The following is a 26,369-nucleotide window of genomic DNA, read 5'->3' as shown; positions in this document are numbered from 1 at the left end:
AACCGCCCCTGTCTGGAGGGAAGGAAAAGCTGCAAGGTCAGTGCGGGAAAGAGGCAGGAGAAATCTGAAGCCCAGGGAACAGCCTGGAGAAGGAGGAGCAGCCAGCTGGCAGCCGCATCTCAGAGCTCCTGATCGGACACTGGCAGCCAGAGGTCTGGACGGGCCTGTTGTGGCAGGTGAGGGAGCTCCGAGGGCCAGCACTGCTACCCCCACCCCAGGAGACGCCAGAAAACCTGAGTCGACCCCCGGGCCTCCATTTAACCCTGTTCTGACTCTGAAGTCTGCTGCTGTCTTCTCTGCCCAGCCCTCTCCGGGCTCCCAGAGCTCAGGTTAGATGCCCTTAATCTCTTGCTTACGTACCCAGCCTCCTTTAAACAAATACATATCAGAAATATCAGTTCTTGCAACACAGCCGCTTACTCTGTGGTTGCTAAACAACCAGGGAACAACCCTTTCCTAAACGAGTCAGGAGGGAAGCAGTCCTGAATGTTTGGTTTTCTTATCACCATGTCTTTTAACCTTAACAGTGCTTCTCAAACTTCAGTATGCTTATGAATCTCTTGGAGAACTCTTTCAAAAATGCAGATTCTGGGGCAGAGGGTCTGGGGATGGGGCCTAAGTGCCAAGAGCCCACCATGAGAAGCAGGGTCTGGAATGCTGAGTGGTGAACTGAGTCAGGGCCAGTGTCAGAGGGGAGCATCAGGTGTGACTCGGCTGTAGGGTTGTTCAACATGCATGTGTGCGTATGTGTGTTAAGTCACTTCCATCATGTCTGACTCTTTGCAACTCCATGGACTGTAGCCTGCCAAGCTCCACTGTCCATCGGATTCTCCAGGCAAGAATACTGGAGTGGGTTGCCATGCCCTCCTCCAGGGGATCTTCCCTGACCCAGGAATCAAACCTGGGTCTCCAGGAAAGTCCCCTCAAAATGCACATTTCTGCCTCCTACTGCCTTCACCAGGGGAGTGAGCCTCTGGCCCCAGTGGGCCCAGGGCAGGTGCACACATAGGCATTTCAAATCCACCTTGAATGCTGGCGATGGACCCATCCCCCTGCAAAACCTGGTTACTAATGACCTCGAGACTAATAATACCTGACGTCTACCAAGCAGTCAGCGTGTGCCAGATGATGTAAACGCACGTTCTCAACCTTCCCTCCACACAGCGCTAGGAAGGAGTCCTGCAAGGATCCCATTTCACAGATGAGCAGACAGCAGGCCAAGTCCACTGTCCAGTTCCAGAGCCCGAGGCCCCAGGCGCTGCGTGAAATGGCTCCCCGAATTGAGTGGAGGAAGGTGGCCTTTGGGTCAGAGGACCTGGGCTTAAGGCCATGTCTGAGCTCTGTGTGATCCAATCAAATCACCTCATCAGTCCTCACCTACCAAACGGGCTAACACCCCCCAAACTAAACGGAGGTTTGCGAAGACTAGCTGAAATGATGCCAGTGACAAAAACCCTACACAGATGCGAAGTCAGGGACTTCCCTGGTGGTCCAGCGGCTAAGCCTCCCCGCACTCAAAGCAGGGCGCCTGGGCTCCATCCCTGGTCAGGGAACTAGATCCCACATGTCACAACTAAGACCCAGTGTGTGCGTGCTCAGTCACTTCAGCCTTGTCCGGCTCTGTGCGGCCCTCTGTCCGTGGAATTCTCCAGGCAAGCATACTGGAGTGGGTTGCCATACCCTTCTCCAGAAGACCCAGTACAGCCAAATGTATATATATATATTGGTCTCCCAGGTGGCGCAGTGGTAAAGAATCCAACTGCCAATGCAAGAGATGCAAGTTTGATCCCTGGGTAGGGAACATCTCCTGGAGGAGGAAATGGCAACCCACTCCAGTATTCTTGCCTGGAGAATTCCACGGACAGAGGAACCTGGTGGGCTACAGTCCATGGCGTTGCAAAGAGTCAGACATGACTGAGCACATACACATTGCATGCATACACATACACACACAAAAACCCAACAACAACAAAAAGCAAATGCTAAGTTAACTAATGTACAGTGCCCAGCATGGCATCAGGCTGCTGCAGCTGCCAGAAAAACCAGTGCTGCTCCCTTCTCTCGGGAGCTGCAGAGCCCAGCCCTGCAGACAGCACAGGACACACCCAGACGTCTATGTAACACCTCCCTGCTTGCCCTTACACCCTGAGAAGAAGGGTATATAGGTAAACAGATGTCCTCTCTGTTGCCCCGACAGAGGAATAAACAGGATCCAAGAAGTCCAACTACACCAAAGTCAAGACCAGGCTCCCAGTCCCTGGAGAAGAGGTAACAGGGATCGAGGCTCCACGGCCACCGGGTTGTAAGCCTCTCCTTCTGAAGGATTTTCTGAAAAACTTTCTCCTGCTTCCTTGCCTCCTCTGAGAGCAATGGGCTATGAAATACAGCTCCTAAGATTACATACTTGAACTTGGCCAAAAAAACATGGAAGTGGCATTCCAACCGCCAATCCTGCTATGAACTGCATCTATGTTTAATAAATAAGGAAACCATGAGTGCAATGTATGAGCCACTCCGGGACAGGAGGACAGTGTATTCAACTGTGGACCGGAACACGTGGTGATTAGTAGTACACAGAAGAATCTAAACAGCTTGTAACCTTGAACTTGCATGTTCCTTGTTGGGAACTGCAATTTCCCCACCTGTGAAGAGAGGCAGCCAGAGGAGCTCGACGGCACTTTCCTCCCAGTAAACTCTGTTTTCCAAGAAAAGGAGATAACCTCTCTATTACATGGGAGATGGCCATCATCTTTCTGAAGACAGTTTAGGTCGGGAAATGCAGGACTGAAGTAGGAAGCACGGAACTGATGACTGAGAGTCACTCAGAAGTTAAAAGAACAAGCTCCCTGAAGTTCTAACTTCAGTGTGTGGCGGATGCAATCTCATTTACAATTATTATTCCAAATACTTGCCAGCAGCATGCATGTTTGTACATGCTAAGTCACTTCAGTTGTGCCCAACTCTTTTTGACCCTATGGACCAGACCCTGCCAGGCTCCGCTGCCCATGGAATTCTCCAGGCAAGAATACTGGAGTGGGTTGTCATGCCCTCCTCCAGGGGATCTTCCCAACCCAGGGATCGAACCCACATCTCTTAGGTCTCCTGCTTTAAGCAGGCGAGTTCTTTACCACTAGCTCCCACCTTGCTACAAAGTGAGGTGTGGCAAAGGCTTCTTCCAGGGTGTCACAGGCTCATCCAAGAGTCAGGACTGGCTGGCCCATGTCCAAAGTCCAGGGCACCTCCCGCTGCCCCCAGCTCCAGAGTGAGGGGTTCCTACCGGGCCTCCTGGGAGACTCACCTTTTAAAGTGTGGCTCTGCTAACATCCCCAAAGCTGCGAGCATGGACGTGGCCAGCCAGAGGGTATGGACCAGAAGCGGGGTTCCCAAGCGAGAGAGGTAGATGTGGGGCGCACCAGGACCAGTCTCAGCACAGCCCCAGCCTGGGCGGGCACTCGGGTGGCAGAGCCGGTTCTGGGAAACCACGGGAGGAAGCAGCTCTGACCCTCTGGCCCCAGCAGGCAAGGGGCGGGAGAAAGGAGCCGGAGGTGGATGCCAGCAGCTGCTGGCACTCTGTCCCTTCCCTGGTGCCACATCCACACCTTTGACCTCTGCCTTCTATTTGCCAGGCAGGGGGAAGAGGAATTTTCTTCAAATCACAGCTCATGAGCTTGGTATTTTTTACAAGAGCGTGTGGGAGTGAAACAAAAGTTCAAAGTGAAGAGGAGTTTTTGCTGAAGTACAAAGGGATGTGCTGGTCCCTTCTACACTCGCCAGCTCCAGTATGTTTCCCACACTCTCTCCTCTGTGCTCTGGGCCTTCTGTACAGACACCACCATGTGGAGGCAAGTCAAACCCGTCATCGTCAACTGTGACCTGCATTCAACCCCTTGGGGCTAGACAGGGGACAGAACCCCAAGATCAGCTCTGAGACAACTTCCCCGCCTAAACTCATAGAATCCTTATTACCATCACCTCGTGAGGTCAATATTTGGTCCCTATAATTCAAATGGTGTGTGAGAGCCATCACATATCTGCATGAGAGATTCAATTCCTAAATTTTCAGGAATTTGTCAAATCAGTTGTTAAACAGGGCACCTACTAAAACTGAATTACACGAATTTAGAATCAAATAAGCTATATTAAAAAACAAAGATATTAAACACTCAATACTCCCTGGAGAAGTTCTATACAGTTAGCAAAAACAAGACCAGGAGCTGACTGTGGCTCAGATCATGAGTTCCTTATTGCCAAATTCAGACTTAAACTGAAGAAAGTAGGGTAAACCACTAGACCATTCAGATATGACCTAAATCAAATCCCTTATGATTATACAGTGGAAGTGAGAAATAGATTTAAGGGACTAGATCTGATAGAGTGCCTGATGAACTATGGACGGAGGTTCATGACATTGTACAGGAGACAGGGATCAAGACCATCCCCATGGAAAAGAAATGCAAAAAGGCAAAATGGCTGTCTGGGGAGGCCTTACAAATAGCTGTGAAAAGGAGAAGCGAAAAGCAAAGGGAAAAAGGAAAGATACAACCATCTGAATGCAGAGTTCCAAAGAATAGCAAGGAGAGATAAGAAAGCCTTCCTCAGCGATCAATGCAAAGAAATAGAGGAAAACAACAGAATAGGAAAGACAAGAGATCTCTTCAAGAAAATTAGAGATACCAAGGGAATATTTCATGCAAAGATGGGCTCGATAAAGGACAGAAATGGTATGGACCTAACAGAAGCAGAAGATATTAAGAAAAGGTGGCAAGAATACACAGAACTGTACAAAAAAAATCTTCACGACCAAGATAATCAGGATGGTGTGATCACTCACCTAGAGCCAGACATCCTGGAACGTGAAGTCAAGTGGGCCTTAGAAAGCATCACTACAAACAAAGCTAGTGGAGGTGATGGAATTCTAGTGGAACTATTTCAAATCCTGAAAGATGATGCTGTGAAAGTGCTGCACTCAATATGCCAGCAAATTTGGAAAACTCAGCAGTGGCCACAGGACTGGAAAAGGTCAGTTTTCATTCCAATGCCAAAGAATGCTCAAACTACCGCACAACTGCACTCATCTTACACGCTAGTAAAGTAATGCTCAAAATTCTCCAAGCCAGGCATCAGCAATACGTGAACCATGAACTTCCAGATGTTCAAGCTGGTTTTAGAAAAGGCAGAGGAACCAGAGATCAAATTGCCAACATCATCTAGATCATTGAAAAACCAAAAGAGTTCCAGAAGAACATCTATTTCTGCTTTCCTGACTATGCCAAAGCCTTTGACTGTGTAGATCACAATAAACTGTGGAAAATTCTGAAAGAGATGGGAATACCAGATCACCTGATCTGCCTCTTGAGAAACCTATATGCAGGTCAGGAAGCAACAGTTAGAACTGGACATGGAACACCAGACTGATTCCAAATAGGAAAAGGAGTACATCAAGGGTGTATATTGTCACCCTGCTTATTTAACTTACATGCAGAGTACATCATGAGAAACGCTGGGCTGGAAGAAGCACAGGCTGGAATCAAGATTGCCGGGAGAAATATCAATAACCACAGATATGCAGATGGCACCACCCTTATGGCAGAAAGTGAAGAGGAACTAAAAAGCCTCTTGATGAAAGTGAAAGAGGAGAGTGAAAAAGCTGGCTTGAAGCTCAACATTCAGAAAACAAAGATCCTGGCATCTGGTCCCATCACTTCATGGGAAATAGATGGGGAAACAGTGGAAACAGTGTCAGACTTTATTTTGGGGGGCTCCAAAATCACTGCAGATGGTGATTGCAGCCAGGAAATTAAAAGATGCTTACTCCTTGGGAGGAAAGTTATGACCAACCTAGATAGCATATTAAAAAGCAGAGACATTACTTTGCCAACAAAGGTCCATCTAGTCAAGGCTATGGTTTTTCTAGTGGTCATGTATGGATGTGAGAGTTGGACTGTGAAGAAAGCTGAGCGCCAAAGAATTGATGCTTTTGAACTGTGGTGTTGGAGAAGACTCTTGAGAATCCCTTGGACTGCAAGGAGATCCAGCCAGCCCATTCTAAAGGAGATCAGTCCCAGGTGTTCATTGGAAGGCCTGATGCTAAAGCTGAAACTGCAATATTCTGGCCACCTCATGCGAAGAGTTGACTCATTGGAAAAGACTCTGATGCTGGGAGGGATTGGGGGCAAGAGGAGAAGGGGACGACCGAGAATGAGATGGCTGGGTGGCAGCACCGACTCGATGGACATGAGTTTGAGTGAACTCCGGGAGTTGGTGATGGACAGGGAGGCCTGGCGTGCTGTGATTCATGGGGTCGCAAAGAGTCGGACACGACTGAGCGACTAAACTATTATCTATCCTCTTGACATTATTTAACCTACTGCATCTGTTGTTGTTCAGTCACAAAGTCGTGTCCAACTCTTTGCGACCCCATGGACTGCAGCACACCAGGGTCATCTGTCCTCCACTCTTTCTCTTAGTTTGCTCAAATTCATGTCCATTGAGTCAGTGACACTATGTAACCATCTCATCCTCTGCTGCCCCCTTCTCCCTTTGCTTTCAGTCTTTCCCAGCATCAGGGTCTTTTCCAAAGAGTCAGCACTTTGCATCAGGTAGCCAAAGTATGGGAGCTTCAGCATCAGTCCTTCCAATGAATATTCAGGGTCGGTTTCCTTTAGGATTGACTGGTATCTATAAGGTGAAGATATTCTGTAACGGTGTGCTTGAAACTGGCCGGTGTGGGAACGTTTATTTATGCGGCAGGTGTTGGCAAATGCTATCAAGCTGGCTCCCGGCCACCAACTGCCATCCCTTCCTGAGGTTGTTAAACATTTACCAACATACAACTGCCTGTACACCAAGCTGCTATTTCTAGTCTGGACTTTCTCCCCCTGAACTCCCGTCTCACACAGTCAACTGTGACTGTGACACCAGCAGCTGGATGTCTACAAGATGTACCACGTTCAAAACAAACTGACTTATCTCCCAAATGCTCCAAACGCAGGTCGCCCATCCTCAGTAAATGGCAACTCCCCCCTTCCAGGGGCTCAGGCCAGAGATCTTAGGGCATTCGATCTGACAGCAAGTCCTACGGTTTCTATCACCATCATTTACCTAGAATACAACTACTCACCATTCTCACCACCTTCCATCTCTCCACTCTGGTCCTAGCCACCATCACCTTTGTGTGAAACCACCTCCCTGGCCTCTCATTTCTATCTTTGCCTGAACCCAGGAGTCGGAGTGCTCTGCTTACAGCATCAGTCAGATCCTGTCCTTCTGTTCGGTGGCCGGCAGGGTCTACACACACTGGCCTTCCATCTCTTACCTCTTTGATCTTTTCTCCTACATTCTGTCCCTCTCTGGGCTCCAGTCACCCATCCTCCTGCCCCAGGGCCCTTGTACTTGCTGTTCTCGCTGCCTGACCTACTTTTCCCCGCAGATGTCCACGTGGCTCACTCCCTCACTAATTTCAATTCTTTGCTGAAATGTCACCTCAGTGAGGCTTTCTCAGCTGACTCTGTGTAAAACTGTAAACCTCCAACCCTCATCTCATCCCCTGCTTCATGTCTCCCCACAGTACATATCTACATGTGATAAGCTGATTTATTTTGTTTATCGTCTATCACCCCTCCCCTCAAGAACCTATAACAAGTGCCTATGAGGACACAGGTTTTTCTGTTTTGTTCACTGCCTATCTCCAGTATCCTACACAAGGCCTGGGGCTTCCCAAGTTCTCTCTTGAGCTCGTGCTTGGCAGCAAGGGAAGGCCCTCGCCCAGCAATGAAGATAGAGCACAGCCAAAATCAATCAGTTAGTTAATTCTTTAAAAAAGCGGGCCCTGGCCCACAGAAGGTACGCAATAAACATTTGCTGAATGAACAAACAAACCCCATTCACCCAAGACCACTGTCGACTCTGTATGGGCGGCCCTGTGTGAATGATGAATCTCTAATGGTGACTTCAAGCACGGTGACACAGCACACATTAGCAGCGACTCACTATCCGAAATGATACTATGAATAATAAAAGAGATATTCATAGAGCATTTAACTAAATGCAAAATACTGGGCATTTAATTCTTGCCATAGCTTATGAGGTAGGTGGCTTCCCAGGTGGCGCAGTGGTAAAGAATTCACCTCCCAATGTAGGAGACACGGGAGATGCGGGTTTGATCCCTGGGTTGGGAAGATTCCCTGGAGAAGGAAATAGCAACCCACTCCAGTATTCTTGCCTGGAAAATTCCACAGACAGAGAAGCCTGATGGACCACAGTCCACGAATGAGGTCGCCCAGAATTGGACATGACTGAGCACAGCACAGCATAAGGTGGGTACTATTACTATACCAGTTTTTAGAACAAGAAGAGAGGAAACTGAGGTGCAGAGAGATAAAATAACTTACTGAAGGCCAGGCAGCTTAGAGGTGACAGGACTTGAATACAGGCAGTCTGGTTCTAGCACCTTCTTCCCACCTACCTCTAAAATGTGTGACATGGAGTAGGAAACAGCAACCCACTCCAGTTGTCTTGCCTGGAAAATTCTATGGACAGAGGAGCCTGGCAGGCTACAGTCCATGGAGTCACAAAGAGTCAGACAGGACTGAACACAAAGGGCCCACCCTAAATCCAGGGTGATCTCATCTGAACATCCACAATTACATGTGCAAAGATCATTTTTCCAAATAAAGTCACCTTTGCAGGTCCTGGGGTTATAACTTGGGCACACCTTTGGGGGCCACTATTAAACCTGCTGCAATGTGGTAAGGAAAAAAAAAATGTGTGACTACAGCCCCAAATGACAAATTTAAAACACTGTTTTAGAGGAACTTCCATGGTGGAGTGGCTAAGACTCCACAGTATCAATGCAGGCAGCCCAGGTTCCACCCCTGGAAGGAAAACTAGATCCCACATGCTGCAACTAAGAGTTCGGAGGCTGCGATGAAGACTGAAGATCCTGAGAGCCACAAGTAAGACCCAGTGCAGTCAAATAAATATATAAATACACATTTTTCAAAAAGACTAAAAAACAAAACAATGACAACACTGTTTTAGTGGACACAGATTCTGCTCCCTTCCAAGATCGGAATTACAGTGGTCTAAACGCTCCCATCGGAGAAGGCAATGGCAAGCCACTCCAGTACTCTTGCCTAGAAAATCCCATGGATGGAGGAGCCTGGTAGGCTGCAGACCATGGGGTCACTCAGTCGGATACAACTGAGCGACTTCACTTTCACTTTTCACTTTCACACATTGGAGAAGGAAATGGCAGCCCACTCCAGTGTTCTTGCCTGGAGAATCCCAGGGATGGGGGAGCCTGGTAGGCTGCCGTCTATGGGGTCGCACAGAGTCAGACATGACCGAAGTGACTTAACAGCAGCAGCAGCAGCAGCAAACGTTCCCATAAGCGACCCAAGCTGGTCAGCAGCTCTGCTTCCTGAGGTCAGGTTGCCCTGACAATGAACTGCTGTGAATGGCCTTGGCCTCCGACGTCCACTCTAACAGTGATTCACTCAGTTTACTTCTGACATCATGAGGATACTGTATTTAAAGCTGAGTTGCTTTGTTAAAACTTGAAAGGCCCTTATTGGGGGAGCGGGGAGACGCTAGTTTCTGGGATCTTAGCTACTTAGTAGCTGTGTGACCTTATATAAGTTATTTAACCTCTTCCAACCTCAACCACAGATTATACTTAAGCCAAAGGAACTAAAGCATGGCAAAACCTGATGCCATCCACAGGGGGAACATTTGTGCTGCTAGGTATCTGTCTCATTTCAGATTGTGGCTGTGTCTGTGTCATGGGAGACTTCTGCAGAGGTGTCCTGGCGCCATGGCTCCCTTCCCCAAGTCGCGTGAGAGGCATGGGAGAAGAGACGCTAAAGGCAAAGTAGAAAAGGAAAGATATAGCTATCTGAATGCAGAGTTCCAAAGAATAGCAAGGAGAAATAAGAAAGCTATCCTCAGTGATCAATGCAAAAAAATAGAGGAAAACAACAGAATGGGAAAGACTAGAGATCTCTTCAAGAAAATTAGATACCAAGGAAACATTTCATGCAAAGATGGGCACGATAAAGGACAGAAACAGTATGGACCTAACAGAAGCAGAAGATATTAAGAAGAGGTGGCAAGAATACACAGAACTATACAAAAAAGATCTTCACGACCAAGATAATCATGATGGTGTGATCACTCACCCAGAGCCAGACATCCTGGAATGTGAGGTCAAGTGGGCCTTTGGAAGCATCACTATAAACAAAGCTAGTGGAGGTGATGGAATTCCAGCTGAGCTATTTCAAATCCTAAAAGATGATGCTGTGAAAGTGCTGCACTCAATATGCTTGCAAATTTGGAAAACTCAGCAGTGGCCACAGGACTGGAAAAGGTCAGTTTTCATTTCAATCCCAAAGAAAGGCAATGCCAAAGAACATTCAAGCTACCGCACAATTGCACTCACCTCACTTGCTGGCAAAGTAATGCTCAAAATTCTCCAAGCTAGGTTTCAACAGTATATGAACCGAGAACTTCCAGATGTTCAAACTGGATTTAGAAAAGGCAGAGGAACCAGAGATCAAATTGCCAACATCAGCTGGTTCATCAAAAAAGAGAGTTCCAGAAAAACATCTACTTCTGCTTTAATGACTACACCAAAGCCGTTAACTGTGTGGATCACAACAGTGGAAAATTCTTTAAGAGATGGGAATACTAGACCACCTTACCTGCCTCCTGAGAAATCTGTATACAGGTCAAGAAGCAACAGTTAGAACTGGACATGGAACAACGGACTGGTTCCAAATTGGGAAAGGGGTACATCAAGGCTGTATATTGTCACTATGCTTATTTAACTTATATGCAGAGTACATCATGTGAAATGCCAGGCTGGATGAAGCACAAGCTGGAATCAAGACTGCCAAGCGAAGTATCAGTAACCTCAGATATGCAGATGACACCACACTTATGGCAAGAAGTGAAGAGGAACTGAAGAGGCTCTTAATGAAAATGAAAGAGGAGAGTGAAGAAGCTGCTTAAAACTGAACATTCAAAAAACTAAGATCATGGCATCCGGTCCCATCACTTGATTGCAAATAGATGAGGAAACAGTGGAAACAGTGACAGACTCTATTTTCTTGGGCTCCAAAAACACTGCAGCCATGAAATTAAAACATGCTTGTTCCTTGGAAGAAAAGCTATGACCAACCTAGACATCTTATTTAAAAGCAGAGACATTACTCTGCCAACAAAGGTCCATCTATTCAAAGCTATGGTTTTTCCAGTAGTCATGTATGGATGTGAGAGTTGGACCATAAAAAAAGTTGAGCACCAAAGAATTGATGTTTCGAACTGTGGTGTTGCAGAAGACTATTCAGAGTCCCTTGGACTGCAAGGAGATCAAACCAGTCAATCCTAAAGGAAATCAGTCCTGAATATTCATTGGAAGGACTGATGCTGAAGCTCCAATACTCTGGCCACCTGATGTGAAGAACTGACTCACTGGAAAAGGCCCTGATGCTGGGAAAGATTGAAGGCAGGAGGAGAAGGGGACGACAGAAGATGAGACAGCTGGATGGTATCACCAACTTGATGGACATGAGTTTGAGCATGCTCCAGGAGTTGGTGATGGACAAAGAAGCCTGGCATGCTGCAGCCCATGGGGTTGCAGAGTCGGACACAACTAACTAACCAACCTCAACCACAGAGTGGGAAAACAAGTCGATGAGAAACACGAAAGGAGACAATCCATACAAAGCACCTGGCACAATGCTTGGCATATAGTAAGCGTCCAAAAACTGTTAGCCATTGTCATTATTAAACCAAGAGCATCATGAATAAAGTGGCATTCCTTGCTTGTCTCTTGTAACTGCTGGGAAACCAACCGACTTCGCACAGCAGGAAAAAATGCCAAGGAACAGCTCACTGACAACTTCATGACCTTCCAGTCATACTGATGAAAAATCAAAGGGCTATAAAGCTGAGAGGGCTTCCCAGGTGGCTCAGCAGTAAAGAATCTGCCTACCAATGCAGGAGACACAGGTTCAATCCCTGGGTCAGGATGATCCCCTAGAGAAGGAAATGGCAACCCACTCCAGTATTCTTGCCTAGGAAATCCCATGGACAGAGGAGCTTGGTGGACTACAGTCCACGGGGTCACAAGTTGGACATGACTTAGCAACTAAACAGCAACAGCAATATAAACCTGAGATGGTGAAAAAAGTCTCCAGCCCAGCGCGTAAGGGGTTTACAATCCAGGCCAAAGAATACAGCAGTAGAGTAAACCTCTAACTCTGCAGCCCTGGGACTTTCACTTAATTACTCAGGGCCTTTTCTCCAGCTGTAAGATGGGGAGCATTCACCTCGTTTTAATGTCTGGCCAAAAGAAAAAAACAAACAAACCCAGATCATGGCTGTGAAAATACTTTGGGAGGTAAAGGTGGTAAGAAGTCTCCTAGACAAAGAGCCACCCAGCTCCCAGTTCAGACCAACAGGAAGCAAAACGACAATTCCTGCTCTGCCTGTGGGTTAGGGACTGGCAGAATCCACGGTGAAATCTGGCAACAAGCAATGACATTTTGCCTTGTTCAAATTCCATCAATAAAATGAGAAGTGGGTAGGGACTTCCCTGGTGGCCCTGTGGCTTAGACTCCACACTCCCAATGCAGAAGGCCACAGTTCCATCTCTGGTCAAGGAACTAGATCCCACATGCCATGACAAAAGATCTAGCATGCTTCAACTAAGACCTGATGCAGTCAAGTAAATATTTTTTTAAGAAAATGAGTAGATTGGCCACAGATGACCAAAGGTGCCTCTTGGTTTCCCTTTGCCCACAGATTTGACGGTTTCCCCTTTAAAGGGCCTAAAACCATCCCACAATAGTAAATTTTATTAGTCTTCGAATAAAATAACTTGAATGCCTGCCTGGAGTGTTTATCTGCTGAGCAGCTATGTACCTCAAAGAAAGTGTTACATAAAAAAACATTGCCTAAAAGTGAGCTCTGTCCATGCCAAACACTGAGCATTTTCCTCTTAAGTGCTCCTAAAACTTGCCAAAAGATTAGCCTCCTAAGCTCAAACACTCTATCCATCACTATAGAGTATGTACTAACTAATGTGTCTGACTTTTTTGTGACCCATGGACAGTAGCCCGCCAGGTTCCTCTGTCCATGGGATTTCCTAGGCAAGAATACTGGAGTGGGTGGCCATTTCCACCTTCAGGGGATCTTCCCCACCCAGGGATCAAACCTGTGTCTCCTGCATTAGCAGGCGGATTCTTCCCCACTGAGCCACCCGGGAAGCCCCAGTTAGTGTACAACATAGTTTAAAAGACATCCAGTCTTTGAAGGCTTCCGTCTTTGACTACCTTTCAGGAGCCACAGGCCTGCCTGGGGGACTGGGAGTGGCTGGGCAAGGAATTTCAGCTTATGACTTCTCCAGAAGTTCTCACTTCCGTTTAAAGACTCAAGTTTGAGTGAGCTGATTTTCAGAGACCCAGACAGGTTTGCTTCTGGAAAACCATTCATTGGATGTATGTATTTGAAACGCTGATGGAAACCTGAGAGCTAGTGCCAAAGATTAAGCAGATCCCCAAGGGAGGTGGGAATGGGGGTCGGGGGAAGCCTCCAATTCATCCTTTCACTGAACTTCATTCCAGAAAGGCCAGGTAAAGGAGACTCCGCTGGCCCCTCCGGACCAGCCTAGACGGGGCCTGGCTGCCTCAACCCAACCCGCCACCACGCAGCAGGGCCGCGCCAAGGCATCTGCGGAGCAGGAAGTGAATAATTTATTTTGCGGAAGGAACGCGGGGAAGGAAATTGGGGCGGGTGGGTGGTGGCTGGGGTGACTATTCCCAATCAAACGCCCGATGATTCTACAGCGACGCGGGGCTGGCCTCCGGGGCCTGCGGGTTCGCAGGGGCGCGAGCGCGCAGCCGCCATCCGGCTGTAAAAGACTCCTCCTGCGGCCCAAGAAGCCGGAGAGAAAGCGGGGGAGGCAGCTTACTTCATCACGCCCGTCAGAGCCAGCCGCTTCTCCGGGAAACGTCGGGGGCGGCGCGGGCCGCGCGGTGCTGCTGGCCGGGCTCAGTCCAGGTCGGGGCCCGGCGCATACTCTTCGGCCCGCCAGGCCAGCCCCGACAGGTGCGCGTCACGCGGCCCCGCGCCTAAGGCGCGCTCGGGTTTCGCCAGCGACTCCCGGGGCGGCGAGCGGGGGAGGGGGGGCGAGGCCGAGTCCGGCCCGACCGCCCGGTCCCTGCCCAACCCGAGACGCGTCAGTGTCGGGAGAGCGCGGCTAGCCCTCTGGGCCTGGGCGTCAAACCCCTGCGGCCTCGGCGCGCGCGCAGTGGGGCACCGGCCCTGGGACGCGCGCGCGCAGTAGGGCCGGGCCAGGGGCGCGCGCAGTGGGGCCCCCGGGCCTAGGACGCGCGCGCGCGCAGCAGAACCGGGCGAGGGGCGCGCGCAGTGGGGCTGAGCCGGGGCTAGCGGCGGAGGCGGAGGCGCAGGCGAGACCACGCCCCCTAGCTCGGGTCGCTAGGGGTTGGCGGGCGGGCCCCTCTCAAACGTTTCCCTGGTTCGCGTGGATGGGCTGGTCTTAAGAGCGAAGTGAGCGGGCCTTTTTCTGCGTCTCTGGAATCTCTTGTGCGACGTAGGGGCCGGACCACCTTCTTGTACACGGGAGGGCCGAGGGAAGTCGTTGTGTCGTGGAGCCGAGTTGCTGGCTTCTCGTCAGATTCTGGCACAAGCCGTGGGACCTGGAACTGATCGCTTGACCTCCTTAGGCTTCGTATTTCTGCATCTGTAGAAGGAGCGGCGTGGTGCCCCCCATTTTTAATCTCCAGAAGAAGTGATTTAGGGGTGGGAGAACAGACTATGGCCGTGTTTCTACCAGACAGCTTCAAATGTCTGTCTACGCTTGTGTGACCTGGAAGACCCTGCGTGCTGCGTGCTAAGTCACTTCAGTCGTGTCCAGCTCTTTGCGACCCTATGGACTGTAGCCCACTAGGCTCCTCTGTCCATGGGATTCTCCAGGCAAGAATGGACTGGCAACCCTGGACTGGGTTGCCATGCCCTCCTCCAGGGGATCTTCTCGACCCAGGAATCGAACCCGTGTCTTCTGCGGCTTCTGCATTTCAGGCGGATTCTTTATCGCTGAGCCATCCACCTGTGATAAGTGCTCAGCAAGTGGCAGCTTGCACCACTGGGGCTTTATTAGCAAGACAGTGGATGGAAAGAAGACCTTATCTGTAGGATGATGGGGTGATGATAAAGGATATTACCGGTGAGCTGCCCCTCAGCACTTAGTGGATGGTATGCCAGTCCTTTGCCCCATTCTTCGCCATGATCGCGCGGTGCCTACCCGCACCCTCACCTTGGTGATCACTTTTCTCCCAGCTCTACACTGCTGCCAGTGCCCCCGGCGGGGCCATGGCCATCAGAAAAGCAGCTGCTTCTTCCTACTTCTCAGCTGACCCTGGGTGACCTTGAGTTAATGCACGACCACCCAGGACCACCTCCCAGACATAGCTGCCCCATCCCATGCCCATTCCTGAACATCTTAGCTCTTTCCCTTCTTCAGACCCACCTTTCTCCCATCCCAGACACAGGAGAATACTTGGTCACTTATGCTGAGGAGTGTGAGACCACCCAAGAGGGAGCATTCTGACCAGAAAGAAAAAACTTCGTTGCTTTTTATTTCATGAAGGTTCCACCAGAGGTAGGAATGTCAGGAACTAGCAGAAGGAACTTGGCAGTGGCCAGCAGGACTAAGGAGGGCCAACAGGCATGATTACCACACAGGATATTAGGCAAGAGGGTTCCAGGAAGGCTGGGGAGCCAAGGGGGCTGGGCTCCACTGTCACCAGGGCCAGGGGCCATCTGGGGGACCGCAGGGAGCTGCTGGATGTCAGCAAAGACTTGGCCATGCTGGTTGGGAACTGTGGGGAGAGTTAAGGAGCCAGGTCCCTGCCAGACTGACTCCACAGCTGGAAGTGGGTAGGAGGGTCTAGGGCAGGGGCCAGCCAAACCATACTGGACAATGCCAGGACTCAGTCAAGAGCTCATCCCACGTTCATGGCCCTGGGCACACTGTGCACTCACATACCATATAAACCCAAGCCACAGGAGATACAGATGGAAGAAGGCAGGTGCCCAGGAACAGAGATGAAAGGAGGGGACGTCTCCCAGATCCCTGTACAGACATCACAAAAGTGATCTTCAGTTACCTCTAGAATATCTTTAAAAATACTCCATGGGCTTCCCTGGTGGTCCAGTGGTTGAGAATCCACCTGTCAATGCAGGGGACGTGGGTTTGAACCCTGATCGGGAAACTAAGGTCCCCCATGCGACGGGGCAACTGAGCCCATGCGACCTAGAACCCGATCTCTGCAACAAGAGAAGGCACCGCACTGGAAAGCCTGAGCAGTGCAACTAGGGAGTAGGCCATGCTCACTGCAACTAGAGAAAGCCTGCATGCAGCAGCGAAGACCCAGCACAGCCAATAATAAATAAATTCATTAAATAAAATTTAAAATTTTTAAGTAAAAGAAAACATTCCAAAGCCAAGTCACCTATAAGCAGCTTATTAAGAAAATGTTTGTGTCCACATAGATGTCAGTGGGGTGGATCAGGGGAGTAACATGAAGTGAGTCTAGAGCATCACAGCACTTCTCCCTAATGAGAGAAGTACTTCCACACCCACACATAGTTGAGATGTTTTCATTTCTCTGCCCTCCTCCCTGTCTTGGAGTCCTATCTCAGTCTCTTCCTGACTCTGTCCCTCCTAGTCTGATCTGAACCATTACTTTGCTTTCTTTCCATCATGAAAACAATTTGGTCCCATGATGCTTTCAAACTGTAGTGCTGGAGAAGACTCTTGAGAATCTCTTGGACGGCAAGGAGATCAAACCAGACAATCCTAAAGGAAATCAACCCTGCATATTCATTGGAAGGACTGATTCTGAATCTGATGTTGAATACTTTGGCCACCTGATGCGAAAAGCCAACTCATGGGAAAAGACCCTGATGCTGGGAAAGACTGAGGGCAGGAGGAGAAGGGGGTGACAGAGGATGAGATGTTTGGATGGGATCACCAACTCAGTGGACATAAGTTTCAGCAAACTCCAGGAGGTAGTGAAGGACAGGGAAGCCTGCCATGGTGCAGTCCATGGAGTCACAAAGAATCAGACATGACTTAGCGACTGAGCAACAACAAGGTGTTAGCACTTGCTCCCCCAAACCCAAAATCTCAAACTTTGTCCAAGGGACTTTGTAATGAGCTTCAGCACCTTTGGATACCTGAAGCTTTTCTCACTTCTGTGCTAACAGCAGCTGCAAGGCCACATGACAAGGTACTCCACATCCTGAGTGACCAGGTGTGCCCAAAACTCTCTGAAGGAAGCCAGAATAAAGGAATGATGCCCCATGGAGGGGAGGGTGTCCTGTGACCCAAACTGTGTCTGCCAAGGAGTGCCCTGGAGCTCTGTTTGAAGCTGAGTTTTTGTTTTATTTTTCCTTTGTAAACTGTGGGGTAGGCAGAAGTCTGGGTTAATTCACCCTGCTTCCCAGATGTGGAAAGTGAGACCTGGAGAGATGAATGACTCACCAGAGAGGGCAGAGGAGTTAGAAATAAAATCATGTCACAGTTTCTATTTTGGGGCTGCTGCTGCTAAGTCGCTTCAGTCGTGTCCGACTCTGTGCGACCCCATAGATGGCAGCCCACCAGGCTCCGCCGTCCCTGGGATTCTCCAGGCAAGAACACTGGAGTAGGTTGCCATTTCCTTCTCCAATGCATGAAAGTGAAAAGTGAAAGTGAAGTCGCTCAGTCGTATCCAACTCTTTGTGACCCCATGGACTGCAACCAACCAGACTCCTCCATCCATGGGATTTTCCATGCAAGCTATTTTGGGGCAGCAGTCACTAAGTGGGCTCTACTCCTTCAGTCTTTGCACGGGGTAGGGAGGAAAGAACAGATGTTGTGGATTTTCAGCCACAAGTATACCTTTTCCTCCCAGCCATGAGAAAGACTGGCACTCTTTTCTTGTTTTAAATATTGGCTTATTAAAGTCTACATAAAGTAACAGCTACATGTTAGTTTTCTATTGCGGCCATAACAATTGACTACCATTTAGTGGCTTAAACAAAACAAATATATTATCTTACAGTCCTGTAGGCCAGAAGTCTGATGTGGCTCTCACTGGGCTAAAACCAGAGTTGCAGTGCTGTGCTCCTTTTATGAGGAGCCCTTTCCTTGTTCATTTGGGTGTAGAAATCAGATCCTTGTGATTTTAGGACTGAGATTCCTATTGCCTTGGTGACTGTCAGCTAAGGACCATTCCTAGGTTCTAAAGCCTAGCACATTCCCTAGCTTGTGACCCCTTTCTTTAGTCTTCAAAGCCAGCAATGCCAGGTCAAGTGCTTAGCATCTCTCATCCTTACTGTCAGGTTCATTTTTCTGATGGATCTGGGATCTGACTTCTGCTTTTAAGGATTCATATGATTAGATGGCCCATTTGTGTAAACCAGGATCATCTCCCTCAACTCAGAGTCCATACCTTTAATCATACCTGCAAAATCTTTTTCACCATATAAGGTGACATACTCACAGACTCCATACACTGGGGCCTGGACAGCTTTAGAGAGTCATAATTCTGCCTACCACAAATTATGAATTCACAGATTCTCAAACCCTCTTGATTTTCCAGGGTTTTCATCACATGATTTTTTTGGTAACAGTTTTACTGTGATATAATTCTCATGCTACACAATTCATTCATTTAAAGTGTACAATTCATTGTTTGTTTTCTAATATAGTCACAGAGTTGTGCCCCCATCACCACATCAATTAAGAACATTTTAATCGCCCCAACAAGAAACAGTGTAACTGTTGGCACTGACTCCCTGCTGCTGCTGCTGCTAAGTCACTTCAGTCGTGTCCAACTCTGTGTGACCCCATAGACGGAAGCCCACCAGGCTCCCCCGTCCCTGGGATTCTCCCCTCAATTCTTTCAGCCCTCAGTTCAGTTCAGTTCAGTCACTCAGTCGTGTCCGACTCTCCACGACCCCATGAATCACAGCACGCCAGGCCTCCCTGTCCATCACCAACTCCCGGAGTTCACTCAAACTCATGTCCACAGAGTCGGTGATGCCATCCAGCCATCTCATTCTCCGTCGTCTCCTTCTCCTCCCGCCCCCAACCTTTCCCAGCATCAGAGTCTTTTCCAGTGAGTCAACTCGTCGCATGAGGTGGCCAAAGTATTGGAGTTTCAGCTTTAGCATCAGTCCCTCCAATGAACATCCAGGATTGATCTCCTTTAGAATGGACTGGTTGGATCTCCTTGCAGTATAAGGGACTCTCAAGAGTCTTCTCCAGCACCACAGTTCAAAAGCATCGATTCTTCGGCGATCAGCTTTCTTCACAGTCCAACTCTCACATCCATACATGACCACGGGAAAAACCATAGCCTTGACTAGACGGACCTTGGTTGGCAAAGTAATGTCTCTGCTTTTTAATATACTATCAAGGTTGGTCATAACTTTCAGCCCTAGGGAACCACAAATCTACTTTTTTGTACCTGTGGATTCTCCTACACTTTATATTTCATATAAATGGAATCATATAATATGTGGTCTTTTGGGCTTCCCTGCTGGCTCAGCTAGTAAAGAATCTGCCTGCAATGCGGAAAACCTGGGTTCAATCCCTGGGTTGGGAAGATCCCCTGGAGAAGGGAACAGACTCCAGTATTCTGGCCCGGAGAATTCCATGGACTGTATAGTCCATGAGGTCCACCAAGAGTCGGACACAACTGAGCGACTTTCACTTTCACATGACATTGAGCATCTTTTCGTGTGCTTATTGGCCACTTCTTATTAGAGAACTATCTAGTCATATTCTTCACCCATTTTCAAGTGAGTTTTCACTTTCCTGATGATGTCTTTTGTAGTATACGAATTTTTTTTTTATTCTGATGTCCAGCTTATCTGTTTTTTTTGGTTTGTTGCTTGTGCTTCTAGAATCATATCTAAGAAGGCTTTGCCTAGTCCAATACCATGAAAATGTATGCTTGCATGTTCTTCTAAAAGCTTGTTTTAGCTTGTACGTTTAGGCTTTTGATTCATTTTTGGTCAATTTTTGTAGATGATGTGAGAGGAAGGAGGTCCAACTTTATCCCTTGGCATGTGGCTATCCAGCTGTCCCAGAATGCTTTGCTGAACTGTCACATGATGGGTTCCAAACACATCTTTTTGGATCGCTGTACAATATGGACATGATCCAAGTCCCTCCCCAGTCCAGTAAGCGAGATCACAGCGGTTCAATGCCTGGCAAGCAGCAGATCCTTGCCAGATGAATGTGGTGAAGGTGGGGAAGCAGAGCCCCATGTTCAGGGGTTGGAGTCCCCTTCACTCTGCACTTGGCTGTGACTCTGGCAATATTTTCTCCCAGCGGCCACGTGGCCAGAGTCTAAAGAGGTGCCTTGGTACCCTTGAGTGAAGGGGGCAAACTAAGCTGGGTCTTTTTGTTTTGTTAACTTTAGTCATGCCATGTGTCACAGTTTGCAGGATCCCAGTTACCCAACCAGGCCACGGCAGTAACAGCACCAAATCCTAACCATTAGGCCACCAGGGAACTCAAGGGGGCATACTAGCAGGGCTCCTACTGCCTAAACCCAGATCTCAGGGGGAAAAAATCCCAAAGTTTGTTTCAAGGCTGCCAAGGAACAGGGAGGCCAAGGGAAAAGAAGAGAGAAGATTGGGAAGCAGCTGGCTTGAATGTGAACCAGGGCAGGGAACCTTGAGTAACGAATTGAGAAGCACCTGTACTCAAGGTCAACATTCCTTGCCTTAAGCTTCAAGAGGCAAAAGCAGGAAAAAGCTCTTGGCTGGCAGATGAAATGAAAAGATAAAAGTGTTGGCAACCACCCCAGACATCTCTGCAGCAGCAAAAGCCGCATGAGATCCTTCGGGCCAAGTGGAGCTGCAGCCTGGGGACAGCCAAGCCTCTGGAGCGGGCGACATGAACCTGGGGTCTGCGGAAGGACAAGGCACCCTTGCCGGGGAAATGTGATGGTCAGCAGAACCTCACGAGACAGAGGCCAGCTTCCGGTTGGCTTCTCCAGGAAGCAGATGCTGTCTGCCTTTCCCAGCCCTGACTCTGCAGTGGCCTGGTCTGGAGCCAGGAGCTGGGAGCCTCTGATGAACCAGCAGCTCCCAAGTGGCTGCAGGGTCACATCAGGGGACAATCGCTCACTCCTCAGCCCCTTCCACTCCCCTCTCCAGTCCTGGACACACAGGTAAGGTACCCCTTGTTCATTCATGCATCCAGTACAACATGCCAGGATGTCTAGGCTCGGGGAACACAGCCATGAACAAGGCTCCTGTTCTCAAGGAGCTTATATTCTACTCTAAGTCGGGGTGTGTGGTGGGGAGACAGAAGATCAACCAGTAAAAGAATAATTATGTGCATTCTCAGTCACTTCAGTCATGTCTGACTCTGTGTGACCCCTGGGACTGTAGCCTGCCAGGCTCCTCTGTCCATGGGATTCTCCAGGCAAAAATACTGGGGTGGGTTGCTATGCCCTCCTCCAAAGGATCTTCCCAACCCTGGGATCGAACCTGTGTCTCTTGTGTCTCCTGCATTGGCAGGCAGGCTCTCTACCACTAGCGCTGCCTAGGAAGCCCAAAAGAATAATTGTGCTGTGTTGAGCTTAGTCTCTCAGTCGTGTCCGACTCTGTGTGACTCCATGGACTGTAGCCCGCCAGGCTCCTCTGTCCATGGGATTCTCCAGGCAAGAATACTGGAGTGAATTACCATACCCTTCTCCAGGGGATCTTCCTGACCCAGGGATTGAACCTGCATCTCTTACATCTCCTGCATCAGTAGACAGGCTCTTCACCACTAGCTCCACCTGGGAAGCCCAAAAGAATAATTACAGAGTCACAATTGTGATGAAGAAAATAAAATAGACTAATGGAATAGGATGTCTGACTGTATGGTTAAGGAAGGCCTCTCCAGGGGTGACATTGGACTGAGACTAGAGGGAAAAGGGCCAGTTGCACAAAACTGAGGAGAAGAGTGTTCCAGGCAGAGAGAACAGCATGTACAAAGGCCCCGGGGCAGGAAATAGCTTGGCGTCTCTGAAAGGAGGCCAGTGTGGCTAGAGCACCAAGCAGGGGGAGGCCTGAGAACAGGTTGTAGAAGCTGGGACACGTAAGGCCTTCTAGGCCATGGGAAGGAACGTGGATTTTACTCTAATTTGCAGTGGAGGCCCCTGGGGAATTTTAAATAAGAGAACTGACAAAATCAGTTTTCATTTTGAAAAGTCCCCGGGTTCACCGGCTGCGGGCCTCGAGGAGAAGCATATTGAGTGGGTGGGGGTTACTGTAGGGTCCAGATAGCCTAGGGCCACAACTCCAGGATGGATTAAAATGTAGATGCAATTACTTTTCAGATACGGCAAGGCAAACAGATCAAAAGAGGACTCTGCTGAGAAGGTAGTCGGTTGCAGTACCCAAGAAGAGTGGGCATGCCCTGCCACCCATGCAGGGTCATGAGGATGCAGCAGGGTCAGCCAGGGGACAGAGGGAGTGAGGGAAAATGTGTACAAGAACCTCAATAGTGATTTCCATGGGAAGGCATGGGTGAGACAGGGTCAGCAGGCTTAGGATTGGCCAGTTTGAAGAGTATCAGCAGGCTCTGGGGTGTAGGGGCTGCCCCCTACTTGTCTGTCTTTGGTCCAGGGTAATGGGGGCAGGTAGATAGTGGCCCAGGCTGTGACAGCCTGATAGAGAAGGAGCTTGGGGCTTAGGGATTGGATTGAAAGGCACACTCCAGAGTGAATCACTATATCTAGGAACTGGCCAGCCTTGGGAGGGGCAGTCCCTCCGCAGTCAGCAAGGCCCCAGACATCAGGGGATCAGAAACACATGGTTGACACACAAGGGACACCTGTACTCTGTGGAGAAAGGCTCTGGAGAGGAGAGGAAATTGCTGGGATTTGCTGATGTTTTTAGATGTAAGTGATGAAGGAGGAAGAATCAAGGATGCTGTCTGGCTGTTTGGATTAAAGCCACTGGTCCCCAACCTTTTTAGAACCAGAGACTGGTCTCATGGAAGACAGTTTTCCCACGGACTGGGAGCTGGGAGAGGGGATGGTTTCAGGATGATTCACGCGCAGCAGGGTTCAAGCTCCTATGAGACTCTAATGCCGCCACTGATCTGACAGGAGGCGGAGCTCAGGCGGCAACATAAGCAATGGGGAGTGGCTGTAAAGACAGACGAAGCTTGGCCGTCTCACCCCCTGCTGCTGTGCAGGAGGAGGTACCAGTTCATGGCCTGGGAGTTAGGGACCCCTTGGCTTAAGCAACTGGGTCCCCTCACTTTCAAGCAAGTCTCTGAAGGCTCAGGAGACACGGCTACCTTCAAGGAGCTTAAACTCTCATAGGGGAGCCAGGCTACACGTAGGGATAGTTTCAAGTCAGTGGCATTAGGCTCCCTGAAGTAAGAACATGCCTTGCCTTAAGTAACAAATGTTCCTGAAAAACAACATATGACTCAGATATAGTGCATGAGGGGAATACTGTATCTGAATTATATGTTGTTTTTCAGCATCATTTTTGTCACTTAAGGCAAGGTATACTTATCTGCCTTAGAAAATCTCTTCATAAAAATTTAAGATGAAGGCTTTTAAAAATATACACTTTTTTATTGTATAAATAATGGCCTTTTAACGTTTTTGTTTTATAAGATCTACTTCTGTTAAATTCAGTGGTATATAACCGTAAATAACTTTTATTATTAGTTTAAAATTAAGACTAAGAAAAGAGAGCATGCATGGAAACATATACACTAACAAATGTAAAATAGATAACCAGTGGGAATTTACTGTATGACTCAAGAACTAAACCGGGGCTCTGTGACAACCTAGAGGGGTAGGATGGGGTGGGAGGGGGAAGGAGGTTCGAGACGGAGGAGACATGTGTATCCCTATGACTGATTCATGCTGTTCTACGGCAGAAATCGGCACAATATTGTAATCATCCTTCAATTAAAAGTAATTTTTTTAAAATGATCTAACCAAAAAAAGAAAAGAGAGCACTCATGACATAAAAACAGACTTCCTTGATGACTCAGTGGTAAAGAATCCGCCTGCCAATGCAGAAGACTCGGGTTCAGTCCCTGGGTTGGGAAGATCCCCTCGAGAAGGAAATAACCCACTCCAGTATTCTTGCCTAGGGAATCCCATGGTTAGAGGAGCCTGGAGGGCTACAGTCTATGGGGTGGCAAAGAACTGGACACAACTTAGCGACTAAACAACAAAATGACATAAAATAGGCACTCAATAAAAAATGTTTGTGCAATTTTGATGGTGTAGCTTCCATGAAAGGAGGGACTGGTGGTGTATTTATATCTATTGCAAAGCTACAAAGAAGCTCTCTCCCCAGAATATAATCATCTTGACATGGTTAGGGACTAAGCTGGGGATGTTGTAACACCTAAGGTTAATGTTCCCAAGTTCTTGCTAGTTTAGATGTCACCCATCACCCACTGTGAGCATGGAAATATTGATTGCTGGTGATAAATGTGACTGTGTGCTTCCAGGCAGGTGATGCAAAGTCATGTGGCTTTCCCTGACCACCCTCCCTTGCTGCAGGAGCACTGCCATCACATCCAAGTGGAATTCACACGTTTGAAATGATCATGTGTCACCTGCAAACATCCATTGTTGTTTTCCAGCCTCTGGGAAGTGTCTTGTGAACTAGGCTATAAATACTTTGATGAGGAGCTGCCCAGTGGCTACTATATCTTGTAAATATAAACCCCAGAACAAGGCTCTCTTTATTACAGGCATACGTGTGAAGTCACTTCAGTCATGTCTGACTCTTTGCAACCTTATGGACGGTAGCCCACCAGGCTCCTCTGTCCATGGGTTTCTCCAGGCAAGAATACTGGCATGGGTTGTTATGCCCTCCTCCAGGGGATCTTCTGGACCCAGGGATCGAATGCGAATCTCCTTCAGCTCCTGCACTGCAGGCGGATTCATTACTGCTGAGCCACTGGGGAAGTCCTTCTTAATACATACTTGTCAGTTAAATAAATGAATTAATTAACATTGCATAGCTGCCTGGTGGGCTATAGTCCATGGGGTCACACAGAGTCAGACACGACTTAGTGACTAAACAACCACAGCAACATAGCTGCCAGCTTGCAGATCTTTGTCTGATCAAACTTCTTTTTTTTTAATGTATGTAAAAAGTCCCACCTGATTGTGCATCAAAAGACACTAGTGAGTGAAAAGACAATCCGCACAATAGGAGAAATATTTATAATATTTAGAATATATAAAGAACTCTCACAACTCAACAATAATAAAACCAAACAACCCGGTTGAAAAATGGGCAAAGGATTTAAATAGACATTTTTCTAAAGGAGATATACAAATGACCAAAGAGCACATAAAAAGATGCTCAACATCATTAGTCACTAGAGAAATTCAAGTCAAACCACAATGAGACACCACTTCACACCCACTAAGTGAAAGTGAAAGTCGCTCAGTCCTGTCTGACTCTTGTGGGACCCGAGGGACCCACCAGGCTCCTCTGTCTATGGGATTCTCTAAGCCAGTATACTGGAGTGGGTTGCCATGCCCTCCTCCAGGGGATCTTCTCCACCCAAGGACCGAACCTCCTGCATCTCTTATGTCTCCTGCATTGGCAGGCTGGTTCTTTACCACTAATGCCACCTGGAAAGTCCTATGTTGTGTATACTTTTCACAATTTTAAAAATCACAAAAAGAAAAAAAAAAAAAAAAAGATTACTTTGGGGCAGCCTCCTGTGGATGAAGATCTGAGAAGTGTCTAACTTGTGTGGTATTGGTTAGGCCGTGATACCCTGCCTGCCTGGATCCCCTTGTGTCCTAGGATTAGGACAAGCTGGTCATCCTTTTTTAAAATTTATTTTTGGTGGCATTGGGTCTCTGTTGCTGTGCACGGGCTTTTCTGAGTTGCGAGTGGGGGCTACTCGTTGCAGTGCCTGGGCTTCTCATTGCGGTGGCCTCTTTTTGCAAGCTTCAGGGGTTTTGGCATTCAGGCTCAGCTACTCTGAGGCACGTGGAATCCTTCTGGACCAAGGATGGAACCTGTGTCCCCAGCATTGGCAGGTGGAGTCTTCACTGAACCACCAGAGAAGTCCCGGTCATCCTTTGTGATCTCTGTATGGGGAGTGCTAGACACACAGAAGTTTATCCCCAAGGCTGACACTTGTCCAAGCTGGGACCGTAGCCGATGTTCACACAACAAAAACCTCTCCAAGGGCCCAGATCTTCTCTCTTAGTTCTGTATCCCTTTCAACACCTCCTCAACTATCCAGCTGCAATCTTATTGTAGAGGTTAATTATGTGTTAGCT

The 26,369-nt window shown here is 48.4% G+C and overlaps 2 protein-coding genes across 3 annotated transcripts in view; one reads left to right on the top strand and one right to left on the bottom strand.

Annotated features, from left to right (window-relative positions):
* The window catches only part of H6PD (hexose-6-phosphate dehydrogenase/glucose 1-dehydrogenase), a 41,901-nt gene extending 27,452 nt beyond the window's left edge, over positions 1–14,449 (bottom strand). The window contains exon 1 of one of the 2 annotated variants that reach the window (XM_055419506.2): positions 13,976–14,449. In XM_055419506.2, the coding sequence (XP_055275481.2) occupies positions 13,976–13,980 (5 nt within the window). In that variant the 5' untranslated portion in view covers positions 13,981–14,449. Of the gene's footprint in view, positions 1–3,298; positions 4,577–13,975 lie in introns of those variants that run through there. The other variant, XM_055419505.2, reaches the window with a different exon arrangement.
* Positions 14,450–20,866: 6,417 nt separating this feature from the next.
* The window catches only part of LOC129551499 (uncharacterized), a 40,543-nt gene continuing 35,040 nt past the window's right edge, over positions 20,867–26,369 (top strand). The window contains exon 1 of the mRNA XM_055419502.2: positions 20,867–21,257. The gene's annotated coding sequence lies outside the window, so the exon portion shown is untranslated. The remainder of the gene's footprint in view (positions 21,258–26,369) is intronic.

The sequence above is a fragment of the Moschus berezovskii genome, chromosome 17 (assembly GCF_049115385.1).
Source record: "Moschus berezovskii isolate FMDL1 chromosome 17, NW_MosBer_1.0, whole genome shotgun sequence".
Classification (NCBI taxonomy): domain Eukaryota; kingdom Metazoa; phylum Chordata; class Mammalia; order Artiodactyla; family Moschidae; genus Moschus; species Moschus berezovskii.
Note: the sequence above shows the minus strand (reverse complement) of the source record. Positions and strands in the feature narration are given on the sequence as shown.